This window comes from Panthera tigris, chromosome B2, assembly GCF_018350195.1.
Source record: "Panthera tigris isolate Pti1 chromosome B2, P.tigris_Pti1_mat1.1, whole genome shotgun sequence".
NCBI lineage: Eukaryota > Metazoa > Chordata > Mammalia > Carnivora > Felidae > Panthera > Panthera tigris.
The window spans coordinates 41,203,536-41,227,955 of NC_056664.1; the positions used below are offsets into that span (position 1 = coordinate 41,203,536).

The following is a 24,420-nucleotide window of genomic DNA, read 5'->3' on the forward strand; positions in this document are numbered from 1 at the left end:
ACTAAAAGAGTAAATCGAGTCTGTTCTCAGAATCTATACATTTCTTGTGAAGTAAGCAAATAACAGGTTTTGTGTGTTTTTTAAAGTACTTCTGATAGCAGTAAGTGCTATAAAGTCATTAAAAAGTGATAATATGAAAGAGATTAGAGAAAAGGAACTACTTCAGATAGGATGGTTAAAGATGGCTTTTTCTGAGGTGATATTATTTAACCTGACCCTTGACTGATGAGATGTCAGCCTTGCAAACAGATGGAAGTATGGTTCTGGCAAAAAGAACAAGCTGTGGAATGAGCTTAGCATGTTCTGAGTAACAGAAAGACAGCCAGTGTGACTGTAGCAAAGTGACAGAAGACAGGAAATTTGGATTTTGTTCTTAGTGTAGTAATAAACCACAGAAGGAGTTCAAGCATTAGAGTGATATGATCTGACTACATTCTTCCTCCAGATGCTTGCATTGCTCCTACTCTCATCTCATTCAAGTCTTTATTGAAGTCACCTTCCCAAGCCTTCCTTGGCTACCCTATTAAAAATGATGAATTCCTTTCCGTTTTTGTTTTTACTTAGTACTTAATCCCATTTAATATGCCAAAATATTTTACTTCTCTTATTGCCTGACTCCCCCTGGTAGAATATAAGCTCTGTAAGGGCAGGGGTTTTTGACCGTTCACTGTTGTATCCCCAGAGCCCAGAACAGTGTCTAATATGGTAGATGTTGAGTAAATACTTCTCAATTGTATAAAATGAAGATTAACAAAAATTATCTTGATTGCTAGGTACAGAATAAACTAGGTGGTAACAAGAATGGAATGTAAAGGAAACTAAGGCAATAATCCACTCAAAAGGCAATAGGGCTTAGACTAATGGCAGGTGGACAGTTTGGGGGATGTATCTTGGAGGCAGAGCTGACATGTTGACACATGGAGTGAATCTGACAGCTTAGACTTGGGAGAAGGGAAACCATCACTATTTCTGGCTGAGCAATGGGTGATGTCACTGACTTGAGAAGAAAAGCTTGGAGCATTGAAGAAAAGGGAGGCTGTGGGAACTAGTATTCAATTTTCTTTGCTTCCTCTGTACAACTTCTTGCTTCCTCAGACTATAGCTGCTCAGCTGTGAAAATCTTAACATAGTGACAAGTCAATTCACCTAAGACCAGAGTACCTAGAGCACGTCAATACTCTTAGAGAGCAAGCAGAGAAAACAGAAACTTTGTCATGGGGTTTTTTAAAAAAAAATTGATGAACTGAAAATAAAAACAAATTCCAAAACACCAGTCCCAGGCCAGAGGCAGTTACGGTGAGAGGTCAATATTATGTCTAACCTTCTATCTTTTTTAAAAAAGATTTTATTTTTAAAGTAGTCTCTCCACCCAATGTGGGACTTGAACTCATGACCCTGAGATCAAGAGCCCTACTCTACAAACCCAGCCAGCCAGGTGCTCCTAAACTGAACTTCTTAACCTCATGTCCCATTCCTTTAGCAGGGAAACATAACTGTTAAAATTATGGATGGTGGGAACCGGGTACGCATGGACTGAATCACAGCTACACCACTTCTTAGTTGTATGACATTTTTTAAAGTTGCTCAAACCTCTCTGGATACCTCAGCTATTCAATAAGGCAAAATTTTAACTTCCTCGCCTCAAAGGGTTGTGAGTGTTCAAAGGGAATGTGTAAATGAAGGTCGAAGCATAATCCTGCCACATAACTCAGTAAGTGGTGGTACTTATTAATGACTGTGGGTATGCACAGTTCATTTCGGAGTAGCGCCAATTTGCTAACAGTTTACACTCTAGGAGTCTTCGCTGATGAGGTTTAGGCAACCCTAACTGGCCACAAAGACATTTCAGCTTCTTTTCTAAGAAAAGCTGCCACGGGGCAGCTCAGGTCTAAGGGGATACCAAACCACGCAACTCTGAGGGAAACATCGACTACTGAACAAGTACCAGGCACACAGTTTGGAGGACATTCCCCTCGCCCTGGCAAACTTTTCCGCATCTCACCCCAGAGTGAGACAAACAGCCTATTCCTGAAATGATGCACTGCCTCCCGAACCAGGCGCCCGTCTGGGTCCCGAGTCCGTTATTGTGTAAAGCGGCTCCCAGGGCTGAGGGGGAACCTCCAGGTTCGGACGTCGCCGAGGGAGCCCGAGGGGGGGTGGAGGGCCTTCGATCCTGGGACTCTGGCCTGGAGGCCTTGGGGCGCCTGTGCTGCGGGCGTTTCTGAAAGCGGGAAGCCCGGGCGAGGGGGCTAGGGTATAGAGGGAGTCCCGGTCGAGGGGTGGGATTACCCGGCTGCCGCTGTCGCCTGGATGGTCTCCACGGCCGTCCCGGGCGAAGTCCGCGCGGGACTCCCCGCGGCTGCTGCCTCGGAAACCGGCCGGGCCCGGCGGGAAGAGTCGTCGGCCCCGCGGCGGCGACGGGGAGCCGCGACGCGCCCGCGGCGGGGAGGGGGAAACGCGACGACCCCGCGGCGGGGACGGCGAGGCCCGGCGGCCGCGGGGCGGGGACGGGGAGCCACGGCGACCCCGCGGCGGGGACGGCGAGGCCCGGCGGCCGCGGTGCCCTGAGGGCGAGCGGGGACGGCGAGCTGGGTTCCGAGACGAGGAGGAGCTGGAGGGCAGCGGCGAGGTGCGGCGAGCCGGGCCTGAGGAGGAGCCGGAGCTGCGGCCGGTGCGCGGGCCGCCCCCGCCGCTCTCTTTAGGCCGGTGCGAAGAGACGGAGGAGCGGGCGCCGCTGCGGTACATGGCTCCGGCAGCAGCAGCCACGGCGGCAGCTCCGACCGGGGGGCGCCCTGGACGCGGGGCCCCAGCGCGCCGCCGCAGCTGCAGCCACGGCCGCCACGCGCCGCCCCCGCAGCCGGAGCCGCCCCCTCCCCTCGGCCCCGCGCCGCCGCTGGGGCCGGCCGAGCGCGCGGCCGCTGCTGGCGGTTGGAAGCGCGAGCACGCGTCCGACACACCCCCCCGCCCTCCGGGGCTCCCCGCTCCTCCACTCAGGGAGCGGCCACAAGAGCCTGAAGTGGGGAGGAGCGCAGAAGCCCGAGCGAGGCAGGGCGAGGGGAGGGGAAGCGGACGCGCGACCTGCGCCCCGCACGCTCCGCCTCCGAACCTGCAAGATGGCGGCGGCTGAGCCTCCCACTTCCCCGTCCCCCGGCGACCACGTGACTTCGGGAGCCTCCGCGCAGTTAGGCCCGGGCGGAAGAGGGGATTAGAGGGAGCTGAACTGGCTTTTCTGGGGTTGCTCGAGGCGTAGGGTGACATCTGGTAGCATCTTCGCTCTTCTCCTGTCCCCCAACCCTGTTACTTTATGTGGGGACGATAAGTGGTTATAAGTGATGGGAATGTAAATAAACCCAAAACGTTAGGTATGGAGAAGGTTATGGCACGTAGTGACCACCAACGCCCCGGACCCCACAGAAGACGCATCATTTTACCTTCCATTTTATCTGATCTCTGTCGATTGAAGTTGGGGACGGAGAAATGCGGAATGGGGACGGGTTTTGGGGGCGAGAGTCAAACCCAAAGCAGACATCAGACTAAATTGTTCTAGCAACCAAAATACTTACGGTCATGGGGAAGGTCTCATTGCCAAGGGGTCCATATCATGACAGGAAGACTAGAGAGTTTTTTGAGCGATTCAGATCCTCCAATCTATGACCAGAATTTTCCTGGACACCTGACTGTAGTAGTCCCCAGGCTCAGGGCCTGCATACTTGATACAAAAGTCAAGAAGTCAACACATGAAAGAAGAAAAACCATGGTCAAAACAAAAAAAAAAAGTTGACCTTAACCAAACTCTTCCAAACAAAACAACGCTTTGACAGTTTTCATCTATCAGCTAGAAACACAAAATGTGAAATTGGTATGAGAATTAGACTTCTGATTCCCAAGCAAAGGCAGAACAAAAATTTTAAACATAAAAGATTTCTATCTTCTAATTTATATATTACAACATTAAATTTAAAATATATCCAATTTCATGACATTTGCTTATATCATAGCTCTGTAAGAATAAATTTTTTACTAGTTAATTTCTCTTGCACTCAGCTTAGTTCCCTCCTTAACATTACAAGCTTGCTCCCAATAGGCATTTGAATTTTTGATTCCCGACTTTTGGGTTTCATGGCTTAAGGTCTTCATCATGTCAAGGTTATTAATGTATTCCGCATATTTTTTAACAGTTGAATGATTTTGTTTTCCATATTTAGTTTATCTGGGATTTTACGTGTGAATTCCCCCATAATCAATTCATTAAGTTAAAATTTAAAATTACTTTTCACAGATAACCAATTTTGTTCAAAACATGAGTTGGGATTACCTGTATAGTGGGAAGTCAGAGTGAGGGAGTGAGTTACCCAGCTAATGAATGAACCTTGCCAAGTGTTCACCATCCACGACTCCGCCCATTTTGTTTTCTTTTAGTTGTGTAATTTAACAGTAAAGAGATTTTGTTAATGGGATTTCCTTGTGAAAAGAAAACAAAATATCAGTATTGATGATGGAAGTAAAAGAAAGTAAAGCAGTCTGAGAAAGCAATGGCTCTTAACCAGAATATATGAGTTATTCATATATTATTCGTTATTCATATTTCACATATTATTCATGAATTCATATTATTCATTATTCTTATATTATATTATAACCATAATACATGAATGTAAGGTTTTTGTACAGTTTAGAACATATTTCATAATGTGTGCTGTGCAGTAGAGACCTCTACTCAGAGATTTGATTATACCAGCTAAGTAGCATAAAAGACTTGTCAGGTTGAAAATGGGGAAAATTCCTACTCAAACTATAACCTAAGGCCCGTTTTTTTTTTTCAATATATGAAATTTATTGTCAAATTGGTTTCCATACAACACCCAGTGCTCATCCCAAAAGGTGCCCTCCTCAATACCCATCACCCACCTTCCTCTCCCTCCCACCCCCCATCAACCCTCAGTTTGTTCTCAGTTTTTAAGAGTCTCTTATGCTTTGGCTCTATCCCACTCTAACCTCTTTTTTTTTTTTTTTTTCCCTTCCCCTCCCCCATGGGTTTCTGTTAAGTTTCTCAGGATCCACATAAGAGTGAAAACATATGGTATCTGTCTTTCTCTGTATGGCTTATTTCACTTAGCATCACACTCTCCAGTTCCATCCACGTTGCTACAAAGGCCCATATTTCATTCTTTCTCATTGCTAAGGCCCGTTTTTTAAAACAATAAACTTTAAAACTGCCTCTGAACAGCAGACAGCCCAGGTAAAATATCATAAGAATGTATAACTGCTTCTATGTATGAAATGTCTCTGAGGTACAAGTCACAAGACACTTAAGCTTAAGTTGTCTTCCAGGAACTAAGAGGCCCACTTTCATCCAGTTCAGACGGGTCAAGACCTTCCTACTGGGCCCGCACAAATCTCCATAGGTGACATTTTGATGTCAAGGAGCCTGAAATCTCCACCCCCTAATCTTGTCAATACCCCATCTTTGAGCATATGATATATGAAGAAGCAAGATGATGGACTGTGCCTGCATAGATCAACAATTCCCTGACCTTTATCTCACCCTCTCTAGCTTCCAGTCATATCCCCCCACACTGTCCCTAAAATCCCATAAATACTCAAGAGACCTTTTTTTCAGGAAAGGTGATATGAGACCTGTTCTCCATCTCCACGCTTGGCTGCCTTGTGAATAAATTCCTTTCTCTGCCACATATCTGCAGGTCTCAGTGATTGGCTTCTGTGCATAGGGCAAACTGAACTGGTTAGGTAACAACTGAAGGGTGACAGTCTATATAAGTTAAGTTGCCATATAAAATAGTCCAGAGAAGGGGTGCCTTGCTGGCTCAGTCAGTAGAGCACGTGACTCTCAATCTCAGACTTGTGAGTTCAAGCCCCCATATTGGGCATGGAGCCTACTTTAAAAAAATAAAATAGTCCAGGGAAGATGATTTGAGTCATCCCTGGGTTGGTGAGATTCAGAGATCTGGGAGACTTTAGCAGGGCTTATTGATAATCTGTGTTTCCTCTCATTTAGGGCACAAAGAAAAGGACATTTCCTTCCTTCTTTCAGAAAGGGGGTCACGTGACTATTTCTATCCACTATAGACTGAATGGAAGCACTTCCAGGCTCTATCAGGAAGGAATGGTTATAAGATTTCCATGCTCTTTCCTCCTTTGCTGTGGCAAATGAGGAAGCCACATGTTACAGATGGTACAACCTGTCAGCCTAGGTCCCTGAGTGACTGTGTAAAACAGAGTACCACCCCCAACCCTGAGTTGAACATACACTATGAGCATGAAATGAAGCTTTGTTGTGTAAAACACTGAGATTTTGAAGGATAATTTGCTACCACAGTACAACCTTGACAAATGTGACCATTATGAAAATGGTTTTTTGGTTGTTTTGTTTTGCATCTGTATTGTCTGACTCTAAAAATTAAAAATCTATAAATTAAAAATTAAAAATTTATAAAAATTAAAAATCTATAAAATTGTTTTAAAAAATAATTAAAAATCTGCCAGAGGGGTGTGCCCTGTCTTTTTATTAGCCTAAACATGAATTTCAGTTACTCATGTTTTTGGTGGGATCTAAATAAACATGAAGAAAAGTTAAAAGATGTTCACAGACACTTGGAGTCAATACATTTTATTTATTTTTTTACACTTGATCTTAGCCAAAAGGCTGAGAAACAATTATTATTATATATTTTTTAAGATTTTATTTTAGGGACGCTTAGGTGGCTCAGTCAGTGAAGTGTCCAATTTCGGCTCAGGTCATGATCTTGTGGTTTGTGAGTTCAAGCCCTGCATCAGGCTCTGCCCTGATGGTGCTGAGCCTGCTTGGGATTCTCTCTCTCTCTCTCTCTCTCTCTCTCTCTCTCCCTCTATCTCTGTGACCCTCCCCCTTTCATGCATGTGGTCTTTCTCAAAATAAATAAACTTAAAAAAAATAATAAAGATTTTATTTTATTTTTATTTATTTATTTTTGAGTGAGAGAGAGAGAGAGAGCGAGCAGATGAGGGGCAGGAAGACAGGGAGAGAAAGAATCCTGAACAGGTTCCACCCTGTCATTGTGGAGGCCAAGACAGGGCTCGAACTCACAAATATGGAGAACATGACCTTAGTCGTAATCAAGAGTCAACGCTTAACCGACTGAGCCACCCAGGTGCCCCTAAAGATTTTATTTTATTTACTTATTTTTTTAATGTTTATTTTTGAGAGAAACAGAGTGTGAGCGGGGGAAGGGCAGACAGAGAGGGAGACACAGAATCCAAAGCAGGCTCTAAGCTCTGAGCAGTCAGCACAGAGCCCGACAGGGGCCCAAACTCACTAACTGTGAGATCATGACATGAGCTGAACTCAGTCACTTAACCGACTGAGCCCCCCAGACGCCCCTAAAGATTTTATTTTTAAGCGATCTCTACACTTAGCGTGGGGTTCAAACTCACATCCCAAGATTAAGAGTCACACACCCCACCAACTGAGCCAGCCAGACGCCCCTGGAGTCAATACCTTTTAAATCAGGATTAGTTAGGGGCACCTTGCGTGGCTCAGTTGGTTGGGCATCAGACACTTGATTTCAGCTCAGGTCATGACTTCTTGGTTCATGGGATCCAGCGGGCGAAGTCAGGCTCTGTGCTGACAGTTTGGGATTCTCTCTCTGCCCCTCCCGCTTCCCCACTCACGCCCACACACTCTCTTTCTCAAAATAAATCAATAAACTTTAAAAAATTGGTAAATTAAAACAAAATAAATCAGGGTTAGTTATACTCTATATCAAATTCTCCTCTTCAATCCTTCTCCAATACTGAATAGCTATTTTTACCAAGGGATTTGGCCTCCATGGTGTAAAATTGCAAAACTCTTCTGCTTCTCCTTCACATCTGCCTTACACATAGTTCTTTCCATGTCCCGCATGAAACCTCTTGCAGATTCCTTCACTTTTTAAGTATTTTTCAGTCACAAGAATAGTCTCATTGCAGTAGTGAAAATGTTTTGTCCAGGGTAACAAGTACCACTCTACACCTCAGTTTATGAGGTTCTCCCATTCCCCAGCTCTTGCCTGCTACAGATGGGAAATTTGCTGTGATGAAGGGAGGAATGCCAGGCTTCTCCACATCCCTGCCTTTACTCCTCAGTGTCTATTGCTCCTCTCCCACTGGCCAGCTGCTGTTTCTGAACTGCCCTCCTCCAGCATTTGGTGCAGGAAAAGAATGGATTAGGGGGAAAGGGCCGTCTTTCCTGGGTGGTGCAGAGTACTGTTATCTTTGAAAGTTGGTTTCCCATGCACGTGGAGGATTCACAAATGTTGGCTCTTTCTCTTGTATGTCACCTCTGTGGGCTTTTTTATGGCTCTCCTATTGGGACCTCAGTGATGCCTCTTCTCTGGTTGACTGCCTGTTACTTTTCTCCCCACAGTCCCTGGCCTGATAGAGATTCATCCCACATAAAACTCACTCTCCTGGGGTCCCTTTCCTCTTTGGGCACACATCATGGGAAAGATCCTTTCATTTATTTGCTTGTTTGTTTTAAGTTTTTATTTAAATTCCAGTTAGTTGTCATACAGTGTAATATTAATTACAGGTGTACAATCTAGAGATTCAACACTTACATACAATACCCAGTGCTCATCACAACAAGTGCACTCTTTAATCCCCATCACCTATTTACCCTGTCACCCCATCTGCCTCCTTTCTGATAACCATCAGTCTGCTCTCTATAGTTAAGTGTCTGTTTCTTGGTTTGCCTCTTTCTCTCTCTTTTTTCCCTATCCTCCTTTGTTTTATTTCTTAAATTCCACATGAGTGAAATCATGTGGTATTTGTCTTTCTCTGATTTATTTTGGTTAGCATAATACTCTAGCTCCATCCATGTTATTGCAAATGGCATGATTTCATTCTTTTTTTATAACTAATATTCCATTGTATATATACACCATATCTTCTTTATCCATTTATCAGTTGATGGACATTTGGGCTGTTTCCAAAATTTGGATGTGATAGATAATATTGCTATAAACATTGGGGTGCATGTGTCCCTTTGAATTAGTATTTTTGTATTCCCTGGGCAATACCAAGCAGTGCAATTGCTAGATCATAGGGTAGTTCTATTTTTAACTTTTTGAGGAACTTCCATACTGTTTTCCAGAGTGGCTGCATCAGTTTGCATTCCCACCAACAGTGCAAAAGGGTTCCCCTTTCTCCACATCCTCACCAACACCTGTTTTTTCTTGTATAGTTGATTGTAGCTATTCTGACTAGTGTGAGGTGACATCTTATTGTAGTTTTGATTTGTATTTCCCTGGTAATGAGTCTGTTGGACATCTGGATGTCTTCTTTGGAGAAATGCCTATTCATGTCTTCTGCCCATTTTTTAATTGGATTGGGAAGGATCCTTTTAAAATGATTCCATGTTGGTTTCTTTGTGGGGACACTTGGCCCACCGGACCACTTATGCATCTTTGCCCTGCTAACAAGGGCAGTGCAGTTCACTCTCTATCCCACACACCTTACTTGGCATGTCAGTCAGCTGGCATCTTGCTTTTGAACTTCCTCAGGTGGGAGTTAGGATATCATTCCCTACGGACTTCCAGACCCCAGGAGATATATGCCAAACATTCTGAGAGGTGCTAGTGGAAGCCTCTAAGTCACTTGGCCTTAGGCGAAGGGAACAACCCTTCTCCCTCCCCAGAGTGGCAAAGAGGAAATTCAGAGCCCACAGGTAACTCCCAACACAATCCTCATTCTCACATACAAACTATAGAACATTAGTAAAGTTGGCCGACTGGATCACAATCTCTTCCCATCTCCCTTTGAGGTGGATGGTGGGGGAAGGGGGTGCCTGGCATCTATTGTGTTCCTTTCTGCTTTTGAGGCCTTTGCTGAAACTCCAAAGACAACAGGGAGAATCTAATTAACATCCTGTCACAACTGCTGTCTGTCACCAGTTCAAGAAACTCTTACTAGACCCCCAATGAAAATGGTGAAATGGGCACACACACACACACACACACACACACACACTGCAGCAGACGTATAGCAATGACAGATAAAACCTGAAAAGGGAAAAGAGACCTAGACTTTAAGACACAATACACCTTCCCTGTGAATATGTGCAAATCCACAAACTTCCGAGGCTTTGAAATAAGTTTAGATAGAAGTAAGGGTAGCCGTCAGAGCTTTCACTCCTGTGTGTGGAGAAGTAAGTGCCTCCCAGGAAGTGGAGGACCTGGGCCAGGTTTTCAGCTTAAAGCCAAGGACACTCCAACCCTATGTGCAACCTGAACATAACTATTGCCAAACCTCTGCTTGGGGCTATAGCTTTATGGGAAGCTGTATGCCAAGTAAGCGGGAGAACAAAGTTTTGAGTCTTTAGATGAGAACTGAGCTTAGGCACTGCCTGTTCAGTGAGTGGAATGGCCGTACCTTTATATCACCAGCTCCTATATGTTAGCAATAACCAATTAGAAAATATGATTTTATGTTAAATATGGTGGATTCAATCCATGCATTATCACTATTAAGTCCCTAAACCCCTCTAAAATGACAGTAAATGTTTCATTTGTCTGTTTTTTAAGGTGCATACTCTTACATGCAACCTGTAAATGTGAGGGAGATAATGCTCCATGGTGTGGAATTTTGACCAGTGGGAGACAAGAGCCTGTGAATAATTTATCTCCATTTCTTCCATTATCTCACCTCTCCCAGGATGGTTTTGAGAAGCAGTTTGTTTATTGAGGACACGGTGTCCAGATCCAGCAATCACTTTCATTTAGTGGCCGCTAGGTATCTGATGAAACATCCTCCTATTGTTTCTCCTTTCTTTCCTGCATCACTCTCCTTGTCCCTCACACCTGCACCCTGGACTCCCTAATAATACAATGAGGCTCTGGTTTAGGGGGAACCAGGCTAACACAAATGACAACAAAAAGAATGATATACTTGACTTCACCACAACGAAGAATTCCTGCTCATCAAATGGCACCATTAAGAGAATGGAGTTGGATGGGAATGCAAGCTGGTGCAGCCACTCCGGAAAACAGTATGGAGGTTCCTCAAAAAACTAAAAATAGAACTACCCTATGACCCAGCAATTGTACTACTAGGCATTTATCCACAGGATACAGGTGTGCTGTTTCGAAGGGACACATGTACCCCCATGTTTATAGCAGCACTATCAACAATAGTCAAAGTATGGAAAGAGCCAAATGCCCATCGATGGATGAATGGATAAAAAAGATGTGGTATATATATATACAATGGAGTATTACTTGGCCATCAAAAAGAATGAAATCTTGCCATTTGCAACTACGTGGATGGAACTGGAGGGTATGATGCTAAGTGAAATTAGAGAAAGACAAAAATTATATGACTTCACTCATATGAGGACTTTAAGGGACAAAACAGAGGAACATAAGGGAAGGGAAACAAAAATAATATAAAAACAGGGAGGAGGACAAAACAGAAGAGACTCATAAATATGGAGAACAAACTGAGGGTTATGGGAGGGGTTGTGGGAGGGGGGATGGGCTAAATGGGTAAGGGGCACTAAGGAATCTACTCCTGAAATCATTGTTGCACTAGATGCTAACTAATTTGGATGTGAATTTAAAAAAATAAATAAAACAAGTTAAAAAAAAAAAAAGAAGACATACAGATTGCAAGTATGTGCATAAAACAATGTGCAAACATCAGGAAAGGTAAAGTAATAGTACAATGAGATAGCACTAGAAAACTATTAGAAAGGAGAAAAAAATGAAATTTCAATTACTGGTGAGAACACAGAGTAACAGGGGCACTCATACATTACTGGTGGGAATATAAAATGATATATCAAATTTAGAAAACATATATACTTTCAAAAAATAGGTGTGTACATGTTTAAAATTGTTATATCATCTTAGAAAATTGACCCTTTCTGTCATTTTTTAATATCCTTTTTATTCATGATAATTTTCCTTGTTCTAATGACTATATTGTCCTTATACCCATTGTAGTTTTTTTTTTGGCTGTTTGAATAGTATATCACTTTTACTTTTTTTACTTAATATAATTTTCCTTCCTAAAATATTAATCATATTCACATAACATGGTTGAATACAATTTTCTTAATCCACCCTGAAAATCTCAGGCTTTTAACTTGTATATTTAGATCATTTTCATTAAAATCATTGCTAATGTGAAAAATAAATAAACAAAAATAAATAAAAAGTCAGTATGGCTCTAAATCATACACTGATATATACAGAAACTTAATACAAGGAAAGAAGCATTTAATATTACTTCTGCTGAGATGCCCTCACTGACCATCTGTAATAGAGTCCCCTTGCTGACATCCTTATAATATCTCCAGTATGATTATAATTGCTTGTTTAATTTCTGTCAGCTCTGTGAGAGTAATGGCCATGTCCATTTTGTTCAAACTTGTAAAATCTACATGTAGCACAATACCTGGTTTATAGTAAAAAATACATATTTATATTCAATAATTTTGTAATATATTTACTGTGGTGAGAATTTGGAAATGTGTGAGCTACTAAATCATTATGTTGTACACCTGAAACTAATTTAATATTGTATGTCAACTATACTTCAATTAAAAACAAAAAATAAAAATAAATTAAAAAAAGAGAATGGAGTTGGAAAAGATATGGTACACGTAAAAAGGACTCATATATACAATATATAAACAACAGTTAAAATACAAGAAAAAGACAGACACCTCGATCAAAACATGGACAAAATATTTAAGTGCTCAAAAGTGGAAATCCAAATGTCTAGTAAACATGTAAAACCTCACAAATAATCATGAAAATGAAAAGTAAAACCATAATGAAATAACACTTTACACTTACTAACAGGGCTAAAATTCCAGATGTTGGTGAGGAGGTAGAACAAAGGACATGCACATACACTTCAGATGGGAGTGTAAGTTGGCACAGCCCCTTTGAGAACAGTTTCGCATTATCTGCTAAAGTTGAAAATGACTATTTAATTCTATTCCTAAGTATATATCCTAAGAAAATCATGTGCAGGTATACTGGAAGATGTAAGAATGCTCACAGAGGGGCGCCTGGGTGACTCAGTTGGTTAAGGGTCCAACTCTTGATTTAGGCTCAGGTCGTAAACTTCTGGTTGTGAGCTGTCTCCTAACAGTGCAGAGCCTGCTTGGGATTCTCTCTCTCCCCCTCTGTCTCTGCCCCTGCCCCACTCACATTCGTTCGCTCTCTCTCTCCCTCCCTCTCTCTCAAAATAAATAAGTGAACATTTTTTTTAAAAGAATCCTCACAGAAGCTTTATTTGTAATAGACAAACAGTCCACATATTCTTAAACAGCAAAATGGATTCACTTTGTATGTTTATAGAATGGCATACTATACTGAGTCGAAAATGAACGAACTGCTTAATTCAATAACAGAAATAAATCTTTTTTTTTTCAGAAATAAATCTTAAGAACAATATTGAGCCAAAGAAAATAGATACAAAAGTACTACATACTGCATGATTCCATTTGTAAAAAAATTTCTAAACTGGCAAATTAAACTATAGTGAATAGGAGTGCATTCTTAGGTGGTACATTATAAAGAAAAGTAAACTGAAAACCCTAAGAATCAGCATGGTGATCATCAAAAGTGTGGAAGGCACTGTGATTCAGGAGAATGGAGAGGGGTCTTTTGGGGTGTTGGCATTGTTCCAGATCTTTACTTGGGTGATTGTTTTTCCACAGATATCAGTTTTTTTCATAACTTAGTAAACTGCACATTTATGTTTTATGCACCTTTTATGTACAGTATGAAAATTTTTACAATATAAAAGGGTTAAAGAGAGAAGACAAAACTGTAGCCTATGAAATTTGAAGTCCAGATGGTATTATTTTTGTGCTAGCAAGCAATTTATGTTCCTCAGATGTGGTATCCAGCCTCCAAGATGGCCTCCCATGATCTCTGTCTCCTGGTATTCACATCTTTGTATAGTCCCCTCCTATATGGCAGTAGGTTTGGCCTGTGTGACCAATAGAATATGACAACTTATAAAATAATTTAAAAACTAACATTAATAGGGGCACCTGGCTGGCTCAGTCTGTGGAGCATATGACTCTTGATCTCAGGGTTGTGAGTTTTGAGTCCCACATTGGGTGTAGACATTATATATAAATAAAATCTTTTTAAAAAATAAACACAGGGGCGCCTGGGTGGCGTAGTCGGTTAAGCGTCCGACTTCAGCCAGGTCACGATCTCGCAGTCCGTGAGTTCGAGCCCCGCGTCAGGCTCTGGCCTGATGGCTCGGAGCCTGGAGCCTGTTTCCGATTCTGTGCCTCCCTCTCTCTTTGCCCCTCCCCGTTCATGCTCTGTCTCTCTCTGTCCCAAAAATAAATAAAAAACGTTGAAAAAAAATTAAAAAAATAAATAAATAAAATAAACACTAGCAACAATATGAACAGCTAACACAAATGTTTATGAAACAGCTAACATTTACAGCAATGTATCCCAAAGTGTAATATGTACACCTGAAGTAATTCTAGAGATTTATGTAAAACAAACTTTTATATGTTAACAGACAAGTGTTTGCTTAATTGATTGCAAAATGGCTTTCTGGGGTGCCTGGGTGACTGAGTCAGTTGGGCATCCAACTTTGGCTCATGTCACGATCTCACAGCTTGTGAGTTTGCGCTTTGGATTCTGTGTCTCCCTCTTTCTCTGCCCTTCCCCCCCCCCCAAAAAAAAATAAATAATAAAATATTAAAAAAAATTTTTTTAATGGCTTGCTGAAGCATCTGAGTGGCTCAGTCAGGTGAGTGTCAGACTCTTGATTTCAGCTCAGGTCATGATCCCAGGGTTGTGGGATTGAGCCCCACATTGGGCTATGCACTGAGAGTGGAGCCTGCTTAAAATTCTCCCTCTCTCTCTCTCTCTCTCCCTCTGCCCCTCTGCCCTGCTTGTGCACTTTCTCTTTCAAATAAATAAATAATAAATTTAAAATGGCTTGCATATAAAATTTATATCTTCATAGATATTGCTAAATTGGAGGCAAAGTAAAAAGAAGTTAAGGTGATTTTTTAAAAGTTTATTTATTTATTTATTTATTTATTTATTTATTTAATTTATTTATTTACATAATCTCTATTCTCAACCTGGGACTCAAACTCATAACCCCAAGATCAAGAATTGCATGCGGGGGACCCCTGTGTGACTCAGTTGGTTAAGCATCAGACTCTTGATTTTTGGCTCAAGTCATGATCTCATGGTTTGTGGGCTCCAGCCCCATGTTGGGTTCCATGCTGTCAGCTTGGAGCCTGCTTGAGATTCTTTCTCCCTCACTCTCTGCCCCTCCCCCACTCACATGTGTGCTCTCTAAATAAATAAATAAATGAATAAACACTGGGGCACCTGGGTAGCTCAGTCAGTTGAGTTTCCAACTCTTGGTTTCGGCTCAGGTCATGATCTCATGGTTCACGGGATAGAGCCCTGCATCAGGCTCTTCTCTGGTGGAGACTGCTTGGGATTCTCTCTCCCTCTCTCTCTGCCCCTTTCCCTCTTGCGCTTTCTGTCTCTCTCTCAAAATAAGTAAATTAACATTTAAAAAATGAGTAAACATTTTTTTAAAACCTACTACCAAAAAAAAAAAAACCACAAAAAAAAAGAGTTGCATGTTCTTCAAGTGAGTCAGCTGGGCACCCCTAAGGTTGACTTTTAATGTTAAGGAAACTGTAATACTAAGGTATTCTTCTTCTTCTTTTTTTTTTTTTTGGTTAAAGTTTATTTTATTCATTTTGGGGCGGGAGGGAGGGAGAGAGAGAGAGAGAGAGAGAGAGAGAGAGAATCCCAAGCAGGCTCCAAGCTGACAATGCAGAGTGAGACATGGGGCTCAATCTCATGAATCATAAGATCATGGCCTGATCCTAAACCAAGACCTGGAGCTTAACCGACTGAGCCACCCAGGGGCCACCAAAATCAATTGTATTTCTATATACCTATGGAAAGAAACTAAAATTTGAAAAACAGGCCTATTTTCAATAACTTCAAAAAATTCCAAGTACTTAAAATAAATCTAATAAGTGAAGTATAAAATCTCTTCAGAGAAAACTATACAACATTAATAAAAGTAAGTAAAGAAGATCTAAATAACTGGAGGGATATACCATATTCGTGGACTGAAAGACTCAATATTGTAAAAATGTTAATTAACTCTTCCCAAATTGATCTATAGATAGAGTCGATGTAATCCTAACATATTTTTTGGTAGGAATCAACAACTTGATTTGAAAATATGTATGGAAACACAAAAGTTGAAGAATGGCAAAAGCACTTTGCAAGAAGAACACTACCAGATATTAAGACTTATCAGAAATCTACAGGGGCACTTTGCTGGCTCAGTTAGTAGAGCATATGGGGTCATGAGTAAGAGCCCCATATTTGATGTAAAGGTTACTTAAAAAAAAAAAAAAAGATTTATCAGAAAGCTACAAATTAAGATTGCATGATATTGGCACAATGAGACAAATAGATCAATGACTACAATTCAGAGTCCAGAAACAAATCCATGCTTGTTTTAGGACAAATTTGTCACTGCAGTGCACTGGGAAACAGAAGATATTTTCAGTTAATGGGCTAGGTCTGCTGGGCATATAACTACAGGAGAAAAAAATGAATCTTGACCTTTATCTAATACCATACACAAAAGTTAATTCCAGATTGATATTATCTACATGTAAATTTCAGATTGTAAAAGGTAAAACAATTAAGTTTCTAGAAAATGACATAGGAGAATATCTTCATGACTCAATAGGCAAAGAAAGATTTCTTAAATAGGACACAAAAAGCACTAACTGTAAATGAAACAACTGGTATATAAGACTATATTAAAAGTGGAAACATTGGTTGCTCAAAAGACACCATTAAGAGAGTGAAAACATAAGTCATGGAATGAAGGACAATATTTGCAAAACATCCAAGAAAGAGCTTGTACTAGTATAAAAAACTTGCACATCAATAAGAAATATATAGGCAATCCAATAAAAAATGGGCAAAGGACTTAAATAGTCATTTAAGAAAAGAAGCTCTCTGATGGTCATTAAACATGCGAAAAGGTGCTAAACTGTCTTAGTTATCAGAGAAATGGGAAAAGATACACTGTACTAAACACTTATTAGGTTAATTAAAGGATTAATACAGCCCTCTCATACAGGGCTGGTGGGCATGTAAATTGGTACAACCACCTGGGAAAACTGTTTGGCAGTATTTACTAAAATTGAACATTCTCTATGACCCAGCATTTCCTAAGCATATGCAGAAATATGCACATATATGCATCAAAAAAGATATATGTACAGGGGTGCCTGGGTGGCTCAGTTGGTTAAGCATCCAACTCTTGATTTCAGTTCATGTCACGATCTCATGGTTTGTGGGTTCATGACCCACATTGGGCTCTGTGCTGACGGTGCAGAACCTGCTTAAGATTCTCTCTCTCTTTCTCTCTCTGCCCTTCCCCAGCTCACACACGTGCTCTCTCTCTCTCAAAAATAAATATATGAACATTTAAAAAAAAGACACATACAGAAAAATTCTGGAAATGGATAGTGTTGATAGTTGCACAACATTGTGAGTATACTTAATGCCTTTGAATTGTACACTTAAAAATAGTTAAAAAGTTAAATATTATGTATGTTTTCCCACAATAAAAATGACATACAAAAACGTTCTTATGGCATTATTTATAATAGTCGAGATTTCAACTGTATAATGAACACATTGTAGTATATTCATACAATGGAATACCATATAGCAATGCAAAAAATAGACTGTAGTTATATGCAATAACTATATGAATTTCACAGATTCAATGTTGCATCAAAGAAGCCAGACACACAAAAAATACAAACTGTATGATTTTATTTATACTGGGTTCAGAAAGCAGGCAAAATTAATTATGAGGTTTGAAGTTCAATGGTTACATGAGGGGGGCTTCTGGAATCCTGAGAATGTTCTATTTCTTGACCAAGATGTGTTCACTTTGTGATAATTCATCAAGCTAAACACTTAGGATTTGTGCACTTTTCTGTGTATAGGTTTCGATTTTAAAAGTTTGTAAAAAGGGGCACCTGGTTGCCTAGTCGGTTAAGCATCTGACTCTTTTTTTTTTTTTTCTTTCAGGACCAATGATCACAAGCTGCCTGGGTAACAAAAAATTATGCTTCTGAAATCTCTTGATGTCAATTCTGCACAAAGAGCAATGGAGCTGCCCTATGTGTGCCACTCACAATAGAAGCCCTTTTTTAAGCATCTGACTCTTAATATCAGCTGAGGTCATGATCTCACTGTCATGGGATCAAGCCCCTTCTCACACACTGAGCAAGGAGACTGCGAGGATTCTCTCTCTCCCTCTCTCTCTGCCCCTCCCCCTCTCTCTATCTCTCACAAAATAAATAAATTTTAAATAAACAAATCAACCAACCAACAAATAAATAAACAAAAAGTTTACAAAGAGGAGATGAAGACACAGTCCCTGCTTTCATATAACTTAAGGTCAAGATGAGTTGTATGAGAGTAGTATGTTTATTAATAAACAAACAAACATAAAATTACAACTGTGATAAGTATGATGAAATAAAAGGCATGGGATGGTCTGAGAGCATATAGTAAGGAGATCTGACATGGCCAGAGAAGTTAAAGAGGGCTTCCCAAATAAGTGATGTTGGTGTTGAGTTCTGAAGATGAGAAGGAGGCAGAAGTGGAGGGTAAAGCCTTCTAGGCAGAGGGAACCCTTTATCTGGGACTTCCCGATATTTTCATTTTTCATTGTCCTTGGCTCTGTCCACTCTAGTCACCTAGTCAGTCTGTACCTATTCCTGCTCAGGACTGAGGGGAATAATTTCTTTTCTTTTCTTTTTTAATGTTTATTTATTTACTTTTGAGAGACAGAGAGTGCAAGCAGGGGAGGGATAGAGAGATAGAGGGAGACACAGAATCCGAAGCAGACTCCAGGCTCTGAGCTGTCAGTGCAGAGCCCGATGAAGGGCTGGAACTCACAAACTGTGAGATCAAGACCTGAGCTGGAGTCGGACGCTTAACCGACTGAGCCACCCAGGTGCCCCAGGACTGAGAGGAATAATTTCTTGACACACTTGTAACCCATTCCTGACATGAGGTTTGGAAACAACTTGCAAGTTACACAAATTACAGAGCTTTTTTTATTCTTGAATGGTTTGAGAGTAAATTGCTACCTATTGCCCCACTGTTTCTGAGTACTTCAGTAGGTGTTTCCTAAAGTAAGGACATTATCTTACATAACTCCCATACAATATAGATTAACATTGATAAAGAACAACCACTTAACTTGCAGACTCTGCTCAAGAGCCTCTGGTTGTCCCCAAAAGATCCAGATCATAATCATAACACTGCATTTAAGTTTTATATCTCTTTAGTCTTATTCATCAGGAACAGTTCATTTCTTTGCTTGACATTCATGACCTGACTTTTTAAAAGATTATAGGCCAGGGCACCATGGTGGCTCAGTCGTTTAAACGTCCAACTTAGGCTCAGGTCATGATCTCATGGTTCGTGAGTTCGAGCCCCACATCAGGCTTGACACTGGTGATGAAGAGCCTGCTTGGGATTCTCTCTCTCTACCTCTCTCTGCCCCTCCCCCACATTCTCTCTCTCTCTCTCTCTCTCTCTCTCTCTCTCTCTCAAATAAATAAATAAACTTTTTTAAAATTTAAAAAAATACGGGGCGCCTGGGTGGCTCAGTCGGTTAAACGTCCGACTTCGGCTCAGGTCATGATCTCGCGGTCCGTGAGTTCAGGCCCCGCGTCGGGCTCTGTGCTGACAGCTCAGAGCCTGGAGCCTGTTTCGGATTCTGTGACTCCCTCTCTCTGACCCTCCCCCGTTCATGCTCTGTCTCTCTCTGTCTCAAAAATAAATAAATGTTAAAAAAAATTTTTTTTAAATAAAAATAAAAATAAAATTTAAAAAACAATTAGATCTTTAAAAACAAAAAAGATTATAGGCCAGTTATTTTATGTGTCTCAATTTGGTTTTGCTGGGATTTCCTTGTGGTTGGATTCACACTATATATCATTGGTAGGAATACTATAGAAGGGATGCTATGTTCCTCTCATTGCATCCCATCAGGTGGTGCAAGACTTCAAATGTTCCTTTATAGTGCTGATAAGGTGAACTTTCCCATCACCTGAGGAAGGTGATATCTGCCAGGCTTATCTACTGTGCAGTTTCTCTTTTTTTAGGAATTTGTTAAGTATTTTGCATAGAAGCATTTGAAACTGTAATTGTCCTGTTCATTATATAATCCATTCATTCATTTATATCACTATTGGTTTATGGTTTTCGATTATATTCAATGAACTGTAATCTGTTACTATCATTATTTATTTTGATCCTCAAAGTGTCTTCAATTTAGCTAGTGAGAGCCCATTCTGTGTTCTTTTGATACATTTCCATTACTCTTTGAGTACTTCCTTTTTTGGGGGCACAACAAAATGTTCAGCCTATCTTGTACTTTCCTTCTTTCCAGTGGTGGAGTCAGCCATTCCTGCAAGAAGCCCTTTCAGTGAGAAATAATACTTAGAATCCAAGATCTATGAAGTTGGTGTGTTCGTTGCTATAGGAGTGTTGCCACTTCCTGGCCTTCTCAGTGCACAGAACTAGAAAATGTATATATACGTGTATACATTTACATATCTACCTATCTTATTTATCTTATCTTTTTTTTAAGTTTATTTATTTATTTTGAGAGGGTGGGGGGAAGGGGCTGAGAGAGAGGGAGAGAGAATTCCAAGGAGCATTAGCACTGTCAGTGCGAAGCCTGACTCTCAGTTGGAACTCATGAACTATGAGAACCTGAGTCGAAACCAAGAACTGGATGCTTAACCCACTGAACCACCCAGGCTTCCCTTCGTTATCTCATCTCATCTTATCCTATCTATCTCCTTTTTAAAAAAAAATTGTTTAGGGGCGCCTGGGTGGCTCAGTCGGTTAAGCGGCCGACTTCGGCTTGGGTCATGATCTCGCGGTCTGTGAGATCGAGCCCCGCGTCGGGCCCTGTGCTGACGGCTCAGAGCCTTGGACCTGTTTCGGATTCTGTGTCTCCCTCTCTCTGACCCTCCCCCATTCATGCTCTGTCTCTCTCTGTCTCAAAAAATAAATAAACGTTAAAAAATTTTTTTAAAAATTTGTTTAATGTTTACATATTTTTGAGAGACAGAGACAGAGTGCTAGCGGAGGAGGGGCAGAGGGAGAGGGAGACACAGAATCTGAAACAGGTTCCAGGCTCTGAGCTCTCAGCACAGAGCCCGATGCAGGGCTCAAATCCATGAACTGCAAAATTATAACCTGAGCCAAAGTTGGACGCTTAACCGACTGAGTCATCCAGACACCCCTATCTATCTCCTTGAATAACATGGGTTCACAATGATATCTCTAATTACAGTATGACTCCACAGGGCTCCATCTAGTTTCCTCCCTTTCCATACTTGCTTTTCTCTTCTGCAACACTGAGAAACTTGGATCCTTAACGACTTTACTTATTTATCAGCCTTTCTGCTTGTAACCAGTCTCCCATTGCTATCACCACCCCTTCCCTTGTGCAGATACCCTTTTCTCAATCCACTTGGACTCTGACACCCTGTGCCAGGCTGATGTGTGAACACCCTCCTATGACATCCCACATAGGGCCACCACATTCTTTCCCTTAGGGGCTCTAACACCAATCCCAGGCTACCCTTGCCTGGACAACCTCCTTACCTTGTTGCACACGACAAGTCCAGTGATTCTTTCTCTGAGTAAGTTCCTACCTAACATCCATGCCGCCTTTATGGGTTGAATTGTGTCCCCCAGAAAAAGCTGTTGGAGTCCCCCCAGTACTTCAGAACGTGACCTTACTTGGGGATAGGAATGCCCGAAATGCCACCAGATTATTTGCTTTCAAATGGTTAATTTTTTTGTTATGTGAATGTTACTTCAATTTAAAAAGAAAAGACAAGGGGCGCCTGGGTGGCGCAGTCGGTTAAGCGTCCGACTTCAGCCAGGTCACGATCTCGCGGTCCGTGAGTTCGAGCCCCGCGTCAGGCTCTGGGCTGATGGCTCGGAGCCTGGAGCCTGTTTCCGATTCTGTGTCTCCCTCTCTCTCTGCCCCTCCCCCGTTCATGCTCTGTCTCTCTCTGTCCCAAAAATAAATAAAAAACGTTGAAAAAAAAATTAAAAAAAAAATAAATAAAAAAAAATAAAAAGAAAAGACAATAAAGGAATTAAAAAGGCAAATATTTAGGGACAAAAGGAGTAAGAGGACTGGTGAGAACAGACAGGAGATGCTGACAAAATTTAGGAAAATGGAAAGTAAATGGTGATGGGTAACTGACTCAGCAAAGCAGAAACAGGCATGCAGGGAGGTAGCCAAAAAGAGACCCGATGATTCATACACACAACTCTCACGATCCTAGAGGCCTCAGGTACCTCTGATGGTGGGAGGGGAGGTGGTGCTGAAACAGTAAAACTGGGGTTCAAGTTGGTATAATGAGTAGTTGGACCCTTTGACCTCTTCCTCTAGCCCATGTAGCCAGACGGCTGCACCTTCCCTTCCCAACAGTTGGGAGCAGTCTCCACAGTAGAGCAATCTCCACAGCAGAGCATGGTGATGAGATAGCATACTGAAAAACAGGACAAAAGTCTGGCAAGACCTTCCAGTCCTTTTTTTAACCAGCTTCCAGAATGCAGGCAGGCAGGAAGCCTATATTCCTAGCCAAGAGACTGGAAGACTCTCCCTTGAAGAGATCGAATCACCCCCAGAGAAAATGTCTATAGACACCAACGTTTGGGTCACTCTGCAATGATACCGACTTGCCCACAAGCCCACACCATGCACCTATAGTTACTCAGCTTCTTAGTGCCTCTCTCTTAAATACAAATGATAGCCAAGGATCACCCATTGAGAACCACCTATAGGCTAAACATCAGGAAAGAAAGAAAGGAAGAAAGAAAGAAAGAAAGAAAGAAAGAAAGAAAGAAAGAAAGAAAGAAAGAAAAAAGAAACTCAAATGAAACAGAGGAAGTGGGCCAAAAGAAATTTAAAACTAAAGGTAACAATATCCCCCAAAAGACATGAGATGATATTGCAATCATGAACCAAGAGAAATGGACTATAAAAATGAAATCATAGGGGCACCTGGGTGGCTCAGTTGGTTAAGTGTCTGACTTCGGTTCAGGTCATGATCTCACAGTTCGTGGGTTTGAGCCCCACATTGGGCTCTGTGCTGCAGCTCAGAGCCTGGAGCCTGCTTCAGATTCTGTGTCTCCCTCTCTGCCCCTCCCCTGCTCATGCACGCGCATACACGGGGTCTCTCTCTCAAAAATAAATAAAAACATTAAAGAAATGAAATCAAAAAGGGTACTTGAAATTAAAACATTATTGGGCAAAATAACAATTTAAATTGAAGAATAGAATTTAAGGACAAGGAAATCTCCTAGAAAGTGGGACAAATGTGGGGCGCCTGGGTGGCTCAGTCAGTTAAGCATCTGACCTCAGCTCAGGTCATGATCTCACAGCCGGGCTCTTGAGTTTGAGCTCAGTGTTGGGCTCTGTGCTGACAGCTCAGAGTCTGGAGCCTGCTTTGGATTCTGTGTCTCCCCTCTCTCTGCCCCTCCCCTGCTTGTGCTCTGTCTCTCTGTCTCTCAAAAATAAATAAATAAACATTAAAAAAAAGTGGAACAAATGCCAAAGAGATGGACAATGGGGAAAAATAAGACTATAAGATTAGATAATCAGTTCAGGAAATCTTACATCTGACTATTAGAAATTCCAGAGAGATCAGAGATAAAGGAGGGGAAGAAATTATCAAAAAATATAATAATAATAATACATAAAAATTCCCAGAACTGAAGGATGAGTCTTTAAATTCTAAGGCTCTCTGAGTTCCCAATACAATGAATCTAAAAGACCCAACTAAAGAGCACCAGAAGTTTCAGAACGCTGACAATAAAGAGAATATCCTACAATCTTCCAGACACAAAAAGAGGCCATGTATAGAGAGGTTAGGGATCAGAGTGGTATTCGGCTTCTCAGTAGGTACAATGTAGCAAAAATCTTGAGTGAAAAATGATTTTCTTCTTTTTTTTATGTTTATTTTTGAGAAAGAGAGAGATAGAGAGTGACCGGGGGAGGGGGGGGGTTGGGGCAGAGAGAGAGGGACAGAGGATCTGAAGCAAGCTCTGCACTGACAGCAGAGAGCCCGATGTAGGGCTCAAACTCACAAAACATGAGATCATAACCTGAGACAAAGTCGGATGCTTAACCAACTGAGCCACGAGGCACCCCTGAAAAATGATTTTCAACTTAGACCTGACACCCAGCTAAACTATCTGTGGTAGCTTTGCAAAGAAGGCTCCCAATGAACTACACTTCCTAATGATTATACCCTTGGGTAGTTCC

The 24,420-nt window shown here is 41.5% G+C and overlaps 1 protein-coding gene and 1 non-coding gene across 4 annotated transcripts in view; both read right to left on the bottom strand.

The window, feature by feature from the left end:
- Positions 1–3,711, bottom strand: part of ZNF318 (zinc finger protein 318) — a 34,244-nt gene extending 30,533 nt beyond the window's left edge. For 2 of the 3 annotated variants that reach the window (XM_042986417.1, XM_007085312.2), the window contains exon 1: positions 2,290–2,839. In XM_042986417.1, coding sequence (XP_042842351.1) covers positions 2,290–2,745 — 456 coding nt within the window. In that variant the 5' untranslated portion in view covers positions 2,746–2,839. Of the gene's footprint in view, positions 1–2,289; positions 2,840–3,563 lie in introns of those variants that run through there. The other variant, XM_042986416.1, reaches the window with a different exon arrangement.
- A 14,360-nt stretch (positions 3,712–18,071) lies between these two features.
- On the bottom strand, positions 18,072–18,254 carry LOC122238960. The gene has a single exon (XR_006218097.1). It is a non-coding gene; the product is annotated as a U11 spliceosomal RNA (small nuclear RNA).
- Between the last annotated feature and the right edge of the window lie 6,166 nt (positions 18,255–24,420).